Source organism: Manacus candei, unplaced genomic scaffold (genome assembly GCF_025592945.1).
Source record: "Manacus candei isolate 608988 ecotype Guabito, Panama unplaced genomic scaffold, ASM2559294v1 h1tg000003l, whole genome shotgun sequence".
In the NCBI taxonomy this organism is placed as follows: Eukaryota; Metazoa; Chordata; class Aves; order Passeriformes; family Pipridae; genus Manacus; species Manacus candei.
The window spans coordinates 9,803,912-9,816,248 of record NW_026138051.1 but is presented as its reverse complement, the minus strand read 5'-3'; the positions used below and the strand labels follow the sequence as shown (position 1 = coordinate 9,816,248).

At 42.9% G+C, this 12,337-nt stretch overlaps 1 protein-coding gene across 2 annotated transcripts in view; it reads right to left on the bottom strand.

Annotated features, from left to right (window-relative positions):
* LOC127469473 (mitogen-activated protein kinase kinase kinase kinase 4-like) overlaps positions 1-12,337 on the bottom strand; it is a 92,283-nt gene that overhangs the window by 40,886 nt on the left and 39,060 nt on the right. The window contains exons 7-14 of one of the 2 annotated variants that reach the window (XM_051783856.1): positions 11,010-11,140; positions 8,161-8,215; positions 5,941-6,019; positions 5,351-5,526; positions 3,523-3,595; positions 2,936-3,131; positions 1,476-1,640; positions 570-728 (exon numbers count right to left, since the gene is read on the bottom strand). In XM_051783856.1, the coding sequence (XP_051639816.1) occupies positions 570-728; positions 1,476-1,640; positions 2,936-3,131; positions 3,523-3,595; positions 5,351-5,526; positions 5,941-6,019; positions 8,161-8,215; positions 11,010-11,140 (1,034 nt within the window). Of the gene's footprint in view, positions 1-569; positions 732-1,475; positions 1,641-2,935; positions 3,132-3,522; positions 3,596-5,350; positions 5,527-5,940; positions 6,020-8,160; positions 8,216-11,009; positions 11,141-12,337 lie in introns of both variants that reach the window. The other variant, XM_051783847.1, reaches the window with a different exon arrangement.

The following is a 12,337-nucleotide window of genomic DNA, read 5'->3' as shown; positions in this document are numbered from 1 at the left end:
CTCACAGCTGGACACAGATGTGCAGGGAAAAACTGTCCTGAACTGCTGGTGACAGGGTAAGTGCAATGGCAAAGCCAAGGAATTCCCAATAAATGGTTCTGTGGCCCTGATCCATTAAATCTTATCCTGGGACATAACAAGAAAAGGCACCACAGCCTGATGTTGGGGAGCAGAGGTCTGTACTTGAGAGGCATGATGCTGTTCTGTGTCTGGGTCAGTTTTGTGAACCCTCACATCAGGCAAAGACCTCTGTTAAATTTCAGATGATATTACCTTAATTCATTCCTCTTTGAAAACAAGGGAATGACACCTAGTTGACCAGAAGAACTGTTTCCCCATTCACCAGTCAAACCACTCTCTAAATTCAAGTAGAAGTAACAGCAATTTTTCCCTTTCCTTATCTTCTGAATATTAATGGCAAGCAAAGACTTTACTGTAGCACAGGTGTGTAGTAAGACACAGGTCAAGCTCCAAACTGAGGTTTAAAGACCAGTCTGCTTTTGGCTTCAGCATAACCACAGCATCATGAACTGCAGAGCACCAAAATGCTACACTGGCCAAGATAGTACCTCTTTGCTTGTGCTGCTTGATGGAGGATGCACTGCTGCATTTGAACTTGTGGAAGGTTCCTTCTTCTTCTGCTTGTGGTCATGTTGGAGGGACAGCAGCTGTGTCTGATCTTTGGGGAGAGTTCGATGCACCCTCCTGTTGTGCTGCACATCTTCCATCTTCTGAAAGCAGAGAATGATGAACCTCAGAGAGAACAATGCCTTGGAGGACAACCCAGTTGCCTGCTGGAAATAGTGGCTTTTCAAAGAACAGAGCGAGCACAATTCCAGCAGGGCCCACAGAAGAGCCAGAACCCCAAGCAACAGGAAGAATAAAGTGACACCAAATACTGTATTTGGCTTTTTAGACAGCATGTCAGAAAATCATATTTCTTCTGTTTACTTTTCCTAAAACCGGAGGACTTTAATAAAACACTCCATGCTTCTACAAATCAATTTGCAGCTGAAACATCAGAAAAACATGGTGGCCAATGTATCAAATCTGATAGAGACTTCAGCGTTAAAATTAACCTCTGCTCCACTATTTTTGTGAAAAAGAAATGTTTCTCATTACAACCAGAATACAAAATGGAGGCTGGAGATTTAAGCTTAGGTTTACTTGATGCTGGAAGCTTTAAGGGAAAAGGAATTTTAAATTGGAGTGAAGACCATTTCAGCACAGAGAAACAGTACGGACAGAAGTAGGACAGGTGGTGTCCCTGCTGTAGGTACAGAGGATGACTCAGTAACATGTAAGTTAATTCAAAAAAAGGCTGAATCTGAGAACAAGAGGCAGTGAATGCCTTAATAAAGCCCCCCTTTGGTCCATGACTCAAGAGGATGGGAATACCCTCAGGGAACGGAGAAAGACATCAGATACAGGAAGAGGAAGCTGCAAACTGCTGTCAGTAAACACTCTCTGCATACCTGCTTCTTTTCTAATTTCCTCTGTCCATCTACTATGAAGTGTTCATCTTCCACAGCCCTTTTGTCTTCTTTACCCCTTTCCTCTTTCCTCTGACCGACCTTTGCCTCTGGCCACCTCTGCTCACACTCCTGCTGCCTTCGTAGCTCCTGCTCTCGCCTCTGGTGCTGGAAGAGAGCCAGGGAATAACGTTGCTTATTTCACTTTATTTTTGTACCCACCAATTACTTATGCCATTGTTCATTAATCACAAGGCCCATTTCCTGCTCTGCAGTCACTAGCAGGGGACACCCCACACACCACGCAGCAGAAGCTGCCACCACCACAACTGCCAAACTTGAAGTGAAACCTCTGCCCTTTTGGCAGCCCAAGGCAGCTTTGTCATTCATTTAGGCAGGCATGCAAGATCTCCCTGACAGCTGGCAGCTAATCTAATGACAAATGTCTTCCTGTCATTTCAAGAAGGAAGGGTTTTTCCAGAGTGCCCCTGTTTTGCTGGAGCAGCACTGTGCTTCACAAACATCAACTCCAGAGTTCACACAGTGCTTGAGTTTTGTCAGATACTCATGAGAAGAGACATGCTGGTTATTTTTGGTTTGCGTTGGGCCGATCACTACAAGAAAGACATTGAGGTGCTGGAGTGAGTTCAGAGAAGGGCAACAGAGCTGGTGAAGGGTCTGGAGCACAAGCCTGATGAGGAGTGACTGAGGAAGCTGGGGGTGTTAGGCTGCAGAAAAGGAGGCTCTCTGTACCTCTCTGCAACTCCCTGACAGGAGGTTGTAGCCAGATGGGGGTCAGTGTCTTCTCCTGGGCAACAAACAAGTTGTGCCAGGGGAGGTTTAGATTGGATATTAGGAAAAATTTCTTTACTGAAAGGGTGACCAAGCACTGGAACAGACTGCACAGGGAAGTGGTGGAATCACCATTCCTGCAAATGTTCAAAAAACATGCGGATGTGGCACTTAGGAACGTGGCTAGTGGTGCACTTGTCAGTGCTGGGGTAAGGTTGGACTGGATGATCCTAGAGGTCTTTTCCAACCTATGATTCTATGACACAACACTGCCTCCAAGACCACAGCATGTCAAGCAGCTGAAAAGGCAGCAGCTATCTTTTAACATCTCAAACACAAGCAGGGCCAGGACTCTGGACCAGACTGACTAACTCCAAACTGGGAAATGCACACGGGAAAGAAATGGGGATGTCTCATCCCATCTGCCTGGGCTTCCCACCAAAACTAACTCAAGCAAATTGGCCTTCCTCTTCTATTTCCAAAGCTCAGGGCAGGTTGTCAGCAGGAAAATGACAGAGCCCATTTAAAATCACTGCATTCAGAAGTCTCACAGTTCTCCCAAGGTGGAAAGCTACGCTCCAGGTTGTGCTGACAATTTAACACAACCCTTCTTGCCTTTCAAAGCCTACTTTCTACAGACACATGGAATAACAATACAAGCCAATCCCTACATCCTCCAGCCTCCTCCTCTGCTCCTTCTGCTGCTCAATCCGCTTCTGCCGCTCTGTCAGCAGCTGCTTCTTGTATTTCTCCTGGTCCTTCAGCTGCTGCTGCTGGCGCTGAGGGTCAGAACGGTTCTTGTTCTCCTGCTGCAGCCTCAGAAATTCACGACGGAGAGTTGACTCCCCTGGGAGATTAACGATGGAGCTGAAACAAAGAGGAGGTTTCTACATGACTAAACGTAACATTAAAGACAGAATACAAGGTGCACTGGGAATTGTTTGGTGTCCTGTGTTAGGAGATTAAGATTTATCTCCAGCATGTTGACTGTGTAGCCGCACTTGCTGTGCTACAAACCAGCCTGAAGGTGATTATTGGGTCCTTCATTTGAGAGTTTCCTCCCTATTGCAGGGGAACTAAGAAGCAGCTTATTACAGATATTTTATACCCAGCAGTTACGTTTGACAGCTACAAAACTGTTAAAGCTACCAAAGGGGACACAGGAGATTAGGGATTCAGACCAAGTTGAGAAAGCTGTTCCAGCTTCAATGAGAACAGCTTGGGCAGTCAAATTTTCTATTCCAGTAATAAAGTTAACCTTGGTTCTCCTTCATCTTCATTCAGCTCATCATCTTCCTCCTCACTTCCACTGTAATCATAGTCCGTTTCTTCTAAAAAAGAGAATAAACAAACCCCAGAGGAGGATACTGTTATTTAAGGTATGATCTTCAACTTTGTTTCTGAGCACTCAACCTGAACTACAGGCTCAACAGTAATTGGAATTTAGAAGTCACAGATTATACTGGGAGGCTGAGGGGAGACAAAATATCCACATATATAATTCAAAATCTAGTTCAGGTAATGTTTCAGGGCAGCCCCTTTACACACACATACACCTTTTCTGTTGACTGACTGTGTTAGTTTTGAAAAACTAACCTATTTCCATCACCTGAAACAAATTAGGCTAAACCCACAGAGGAACCCAACCCCCACAGAACCACCAGCAGAGGAATTCTTTAGAAAGACATTTAGATAGGACATAAAAGCCTTGCACTGCCCTGCTCTGCTGCTCATAACTGTTGTATGGCTATGCTGAGGCTTTCAGTAAATCCAGGTTTCCTTTTGTATCAAAGTAAATAAGTAAATATGTAAAAACCCTCCACTAATGCTAGTTTTAGCACAAAGGTTTAGAAGAGGCTGACCCGTAGTTTAAAGTTCTCTTCAAGACTAACAGGAAGGCAGTTTTAATGGGATAAGTTCAAATGAGTCCTACCCTGCATTGCTGGCTATATTGCATGCTAAATTGGGGCTTCATTTTTTTTGAAGTTACTATTTTGAAGTGTATAGTCTGGCAATTTTACACGGTTCTCCATTACAGGGGAGCCTTGATTAAAATAGCACTTTTCAGGTCAAAATATGACTATTCATCAAGAACTGATTGTTATCATTGCATTTCCCTGCCCCTCCCCAAGGGCATTTGTGAGAAACTCTAATTTACTGTCTCTCCATTCCAATGTGTTTTGAGATTCATAGCTGAAAGAGGTGGCAGATTTTGCAACTACTACTGGAGTCAGTAAATCTACACTGTAAGAGCAATTTCATTTTAGGCACAAATATTCCTGTTGTCAAATCACTACTTGGTTGGAGTTTATAAAACACCTCCCAACACCATAGTGCTTTCCAAGTTTACCCTCACAGTCACTGATCTTCACAGTGCCTCTGCCATATAAAATATACAAAAGAGGAAGACAGGAGAGAAGAAAGGGGAAAATTGTTGTTCAACAGGCTACGGGTTTCACTCCCCCTTTGCACAGCCCTTAGTCTGCCATGGCATTTACAGAGGCATTTACACAAGTATTATCCCCTCTCCAGCACTGCTTCTTCCAGGTTTTGCTTTGAAGAGTAAGGCTGGCTTTTGTAACAAACTCAGATTCTCTGTTTTTCTTGATCCACTCTGTGAAGCAGATGATTCATTATATCCATTTGTGTTTTGCTGGAGGTCTTCTCTAGGTCTCTTTTGTGCACTCCACTGCAAAACACTTAAAGAGCCCTGCTGCCTCCAAAGAATTCACAAGATATAATTATATGGAGACACAACAGGTGGATCTGGGAGAGAAATATGAACTAAGAGACCAGAAAATGTTTGTAGAGCACCACTTAGATGCTCCAGAAAGTAGACCCCTAGGCTTAGACTCCTTGCTTCTGCTAGCATCAGGGTCGCTCTCAGTGACTCAGGGTCAGTCAGGTTCCAAAGACTTTGGCACTTAAACACCACAAAGGACCCAGGCTTTGACAAAGAGATCTTCAAAATGGCCCCACCACTATCAAGGACTACGCTGTCTCAATTTTCCTGGTTCTGCCTTGTGCCAAAATCCAAAGAGGACCTGCTCTCTGAAGTGCCTTTTACTTTGGTTTTGCCACGTTACCCTTTTCTCCTTTTTTCTTCCTGGTCCTGTCCAGGTGATCTTTCAGCATGATGCGCACTTGCCGTTCGTTCTGCATGTCTCGGATGAAAGAATGCTTGAGCAAAGTTTCAGTGGATGGACGGTGCAAATAATGTTTTACAAGGCAGCTTTCAACAAAGTTTAGGAATTTCTTTGACCTGAAAAAGACAGAAGAGATGAAGGTTTTCTTTATACACTTCATTTAAAAGTAACTATCTGTGGGGCACACTGACTGCCATTAGCCCCACAGTGTCCATGCAGTCTTCTGCACAAAGCACTGACTCCAAGCAGCCCATCTAAGCCTTCCTTGCCTATCCTGCAATTTCAGCCACAAACACAAAAATTAAACAACTGCTGCAGTTTAGACAGAGTTCAAAAGAAAGGTGTTGCTTCCCAAAGGTAAACTATATCTGCCCTCTGGCTTAACCCAGCACCAGCAAAGACCTAGGGAACACCTCCTAGATCACTGTAAGATTTAACAGGATCATTGTCTCTGGACAAGTGAGTTCAAAAATCTTTCTAAGTCCAATGCAAAAGCCAGAACTATAGGGTTCTTTTACACATCTCTTTACCATTTTCTGGATTTCAACTTTGGGGGTGGGTTCCGTGGGATGAGGAAGAGAGCTCTCATGGGGTGCATGTCACACAGGGCTGCAAAAGAAACCACAAATTACTGAACAGTGCATGTCCTCCCTGTGTCCCTCCCACAGCCAGACCATGCTAACCCAGCTGTGCCATGAGACTGGCTCTACCAACAGAGAGGAACAGTCCTCCACAAACATCCCCACTTCAAACACCACAGCACCTGCCCCAGAACCACACCAGTAGTCAACAGAATTCACACTACAGCCAAGAAATCAAGTCTCTGAACACACAGAAATTTCCAGATAAAAGAGATTTGAAAGAAAAGCTGCAAGGCACAAACAAGCAAAACTTCCTTCATATTTTTGATATATATAATGCTTCAGAGGGACATAAAAAAAGCTCACCTTTCTCAGATGCCAAAGCATGTTTTTACATACACAGAAGTTAAAGCTGAGATTGAAATACCTATCTAGTCATTATGTCTGGCTTATGGTTCAGATAAATGATAAGCTCCATTTTAACCAAGCTCTTCACTACATTGTTCATGGCATATGAGAAAATGCAGGATGAAGAAAAGCTGATGCGAAGCGAGGAGCTCATAACCTGCATCACGTGGAATGACTGAGCACACAGTTCATCTATTCTGTGCTTGGCAGTGTGAGCACCATTATTAGGCAATCTGCAACAGATTCTACTCCTGCATTCATTCAGATGCTGGTTTCTCTCCAGCCCAGTGTACTTCTCTTCAGCATTACTGTTGTGGGAATTGAAGCTATGAAGAACTCTGCATAAAGTAAATACTGTCACGTCTCATCTATCTCAGGCATTTTGTATGGAATTATGAGTGTGCTCCACCTGCCACGGAGAAACATCAGGGGTCAAAGGTTGGCCTTCACTGTACAGAGCTACTGAATGGGGACTGATAGGAACTACACAGAGGCTGATTTCTTATGATATGTAGGTGTCCAGCAGTGATTCTTTTAATAGGAATGGACTTACAGCATTACAGCATTAGTACAAGTGAGAAGACTGCTCTGGTAAACCCTTCCCTGCTTTCTATTAATTTCTCTATCTGCATCCACCTGCTATCACTTCTCACATTTGGGTTCTGGTTTTGACTTTTTCCTTTGTATTGTCAATAATACATGACACAGTGGAGATGGGGGACAGAAGAAGTCTAGTTTCTACCTCTGGGTCCCAGACACTGCTGTACCACAGTATACAAAACACAATGCAACAGAATTTAATCCACAGCATTTCCCTGTCAAAACTAGGGAAAACATCAAATACAAGAGGCATGAGGAACTGGCATGCAAAGCTACAAAGTCTCTCAAAGAAAACTCCCCATGGATTCATGTCTCAGGACCAAGCTTCAGTTATGCTGAAGCACAGGGTCTGAAAGTGCTCCTGAACTCCAGCTGGCTCCTGCTGAAAACCAAGTCTGATGGGAGAACAGCCAAGTGTGTTTTTTAAAAACACAGCCTCCATGCTCTCAGGCTCAGGCCAGAGCATGATTTATTTCATCCCCCGTGCTCTCAGCAGTGACTGGATACCCCATCACATCCCATCTGCTCTGTGGGAGCTGGGGCAAAGCAGCCAGTCCCCCATGGAAACCACAACACACAGGGACTTTGCATCCACAGGTCTCTGCTGCCAGAGGCTCACTGGAGGAGCTAGAGGGACACCTGGCAGGCAGGGGCAGGCTGCAAAACTATGGCAATCTGCTGCCAAGTTGAGAATGTGGTCATGGACCAAAGCCATTACACGTGAGAAAACAGTATTAATCCCAAAAACTGTACAGAGTAAAAACATAACCTTTAGGCCTACCTTCTCCTACTGCCATAATTATTTTTATTGACCTAAACCAAAAGCCACTCCTGTCAACGTTTTCTGCTAACATGTCAATCACTTCTGCTCAGCTGAACCCACAGGCAGCGGTCAACAAAGCGATGCTAACAAGAGCTTCAAAAAAAATAAATTTTGTTTCCCTAGGAAATGAAGGCAAGGAATCAAAATATAGACTGAAAAGGTCTGAAAGGAACAGGAAAGCAAAACAGTCCAAAGGAGAAAAAGTCATAGATTATTTTTAAAGATACAGACAGAACCAGAATTTTGTAAATCTATGTGTTAGCCAAGCATGAGTTATTTTAACACAGAACATGTTACAAAGCACAGATCCCCCCCCACCTTTATACCAAATCACTTACGAGGAGCTCCTTCAGCCATTTCAATAGCAGTGATTCCCAGAGACCACAGGTCACTCTGCAGGAAAGAAACAATGTACATTGCAGCTTGCAGCATTCAAGCTTTTTTGTTTGTTTTCTTCTGGATTTTTAGGTTTTGGGGTTTTCTTTGGTTTATTGTTTTTTGGTTTTTTTTTTTTACAGTTTCCCTAGATCTCTCCTGGATCATGTTGTTTTAGCTGGAGTGACATATATTCTGCTCCCTCCCACTCCCTACTGAGCTTTTAGGAAATGTGCTAATAGCCAGAAGCTTCCCATTTCCCATGCAACTCTGAACAGCTGAGTCATCATTTAAGCAGCCAGCCTCAAAATGCAGACCTTCTGCATTCAAAAAACAAGAGCCAGAACATAGCAGGCACCACTTAAATATATGTCTTAAATCTCTTTTCATGAGGTAGTGAGACACAGCAGTGCCTTGCCCTCCTCCTTCTGGCCCCAAAAATTCTTGGTCTTAATGCTTATTTCAGAGCAGTCATTGCTGAGTTTCTACACTGATGGAACAGAAATTATATTCAGGACTTAGGGTCTGACTTTTTCTGTCTACAAAATCTCCGGCCCCGCGTTTTTGGGCACATGAGAGCACAGCATGCAGTCAGATTTATGCTGCAGCATATGTTCAGCCCAGCTAACAGAGTGGAGTTCCCTTTATCAGCTGATCTGGATGCCAAGGGCCAGGTTTTAATGATGAAGGTAAATCGTAAACACCACCAGTGACTGTAAAAACTTCACAGGTTTCCACTTGATTAATCATGTGCATTATTTCACTATTTCTTTGTGTCTAAATGTAGCCAAATGAGAGGCACGCGACCAAACCAACTCGCAGAGCTTCTCCAAAACTATCTTTTAAAAAACACGGCAACAGAAAACAAACCTTCAAAGATTAGAGGGAATAAACCATTACATAAATAGCAGCTCAGACACAGCACAGCTCTCTAACTAAACCTGACTTTATCAAAAGAGCCTTCTCAGTCCAGCTGCTCTGAACTCTTTACACAAGCTGGAAGTGAGTTCACATCACAGTTTGTGAAGGGATTTGACAACAAAACCAGTGGGAATTTCATGGATTCATGATCCGGACCTGTTATTAAGTAAATGACTACTGGGATAGTACCACAGGTTTTGGGACAATGAGAGAAACAAACAGGCTACAAAGACTTTTGGAGTTCCAAAGCACAAGAGGCAGACAGGTGACAGGGAGGATGAAGAGTGTTTGTAAAGCTTGGTGTGTATACACACATATTTATGTGTATATATTTTTACTCTTTTGGCTCCTTTTTTTTTTTTCTTTTAAGACCAAGAAGTTACAGAGTGGCTTCCTGCTACGTAGCTCAACCTATCAGCTATAAATCTCTGTGGAAAAGACCGGCCCTGTGCCACCTTCTGAGTCATAGCACTGTTTGCATAAGTGCTTCCAAAACCCTCTGCTGATCAGTTTTAAACTAGCATCTGCAGAATCTATTTGAAAACTGACAAACTGTGATTATTACTGACGGCAAAGAAACCTCTAGAATTAGGAGTGCACATTCTTTATAACTATCTTCTGATAAGTACACATTCTGAGAAGAAAATCGACTGGGGACAGGGAATGAAGACAAGAAATAATTTGAGTTTTCAGAAGATTGGTATGGTATGAAAAATAAAATCCAAGAACATTCTTTGGTCATGACTGAGACACACAACATGACCTCACTCTGCCAGTGCAGCACAGAAGGTCTCAGCAAGGGAGAATCACAGCCCCTGAATCAGCAGGAAATGGAAGCAGTAACAGGTTCTTCTCATAAACATTTCTGAAGCTGCAATTGGAACTAGAGGTGCCAAGTGGCAAAGAAGAGAGCACCTGAACTAAAAGAGTGACTGCAGGGTCACCCAGAAGATGTCTGCTCAGAAAGCCATCTCTGGAAAATATCCTGCATGGAAAGTGTAGGCAGACAAATGACAACACTGCTGGAAAGAGGCCAGAGGACAAAGAATAAGCTTTGTGAGTCTCTTTGGAACAGCATCAACATATTATGGGTTAGGAAGAAAACCAGAAAAAGTGCTTAATAGCTGTTCTTGGGCTCCCCAGTAAAAAAGTCATAGACACACTGGAGGGGATGCAGTGAAGGGCCACAAAGGTGCTTAAGGTGCTGGAGCTGGGAGGGTCTGGGCAGAGAGAGAAAGACCAGTTCAGTCTGCAGAAGGGAAGGCTAAGAGGGATCTCATACATGGGTACAAATTCCTACCAGGAGGGAAGTAAGAATGACCAAGCCAGACTTCTGAGTGGTGCCCAGTGACTGGACAAGAGGCAATGGACACAAACTGAAATACAGGATATTCTGTGCCTTCTCACCTCAGCCACCCTGTCAATGACCAGAAATCATTCTGGTATGGGAAAACTCTTCCAGTCACATGCTCATAAATGAGTGAAGTGATACTAATTACTGCCAATTAATCCGGGATTCACAGCTGAGTACGGAGCTCTATTACAGAGTGCAGCCACTTGCCATGTTCATATTACACTACTCCAAGTATTCCTTTGGAACTTCTCTCTTCCTTTCTTTTCTATTCAGACCTGCAACCTTCATATATCAGTACTTTTTTATTGCAGAGAAGATCATGAAAGTGTATTTCATGTATTAACGATTCACAAAAAATAATTAATCATGAAACTCCAATCTTAAAAAGAGCCTCCACCCACATATTACAAATACATCTATTTGTGTAGTTCTAGTACTATTGTGGTTTAAAAGGCAGGAAGTTTGAACTTTTCAAATTAGCAGAATTTCAGCAATAACCTGCATGTTTTTGTACCTTATGCAGAGTTTAACACGTACCCTGTAATCATATGTAGAGTCTGGGTTCTCCTCACAAGCAATGACCTCAGGTGCCATCCAGTAAGGTGTGCCAATAAATGTGTTTCTTCTCCCAATAGTTCTGTCCAGCTGAGCACTTACACCAAAATCCACTGAAAAGCCAAGAAGAGGTGAAGAAATCAGTAAAAAGTTGTATTCACATGGCAGAGCGTGTGCTTGGTTACTTTCATCCTGTTTGGAACACCAGATCTTTGGGCTAAAATGTGTATCAAATCCAAGTTCTTCCAGCACATCTTGTCCAAGAGTTGAAATTTAATTTCCTTTTTTTTTTCCCCCTCCTTCTTTTTGATCAAATAAAGGATCAAATAAACAGCATGCTAAATCTGCCAGGCAGGTTACAGCAACATGAATTGGGCTATGAAGACATTATAGAATAATTTATGCTTAATTTAAACACTACACTGAGTAGGACTAGTGTGTGAAAGTAAAAATAGTATCTACAGACAAGGCAAATTTGGATGTGTCTAATATGGCCAACTTGTGAAAGCTGCAAAGAACCATCACATCACTTCATTTTGAAGTGTCTGGAATAACTCCTTCTCTACACTCATACAGTATCTTGAAACAAGACAGAGAGTCTACTACCTTATTCTGATCTTAGACTCGTTACAATGAGAGAATCGTGTGGTGCTCCTTGCACTGAAAAGCGTTTTACATTCATCAGGACTGTACAGCAAAATGCTTTTGTTCAAATATGAAACCAAATAATTATGTGACTGTATTTCCCTTTGAACAACCCTCTGAGATACATTAATTGGATCCACTGGGCATAGCACTGGAGGAGTATTCATAAAGGAGGCAAACTAGCAGGGAAAAGAAAGGACTGAAAGGAGACAGCCCTGTGGTTGCCATCAAGGAACAGATTTTCCCATTTATGTTGCCTCACTGCAGATCATCTGCAAACCTTAATCATTTTTATTACTATAATTTAATGTGCCTGCTTAGCAAACCTTCTCCAAGAATAAGGTGGACCTGACCCCTGGGATCATCGTGCACTCTGTGCTTCTGATGGGAAGTGTGCACTCTTACACTGAAGTGGAACGGAACTGGATTGAGGACCTCTTGGCTTTCTAGATTCTTTGGCTTAAGACACACAAGCTAAATATATCTGGAAGCAACTGTGGTTTGTTTTTTTTTTTAATTGTTGTACTTAGTAAATCTGTTTCATCTTTACCCAGAGTAAGAAAGGTTTAACTTTCTTGTCAACCATGTGGAGAATGGTGGGACTAGTAACTATACAAGACCATAAACACACCCAACCATCCCATCTCACTTGTTTTAAGAGGGAC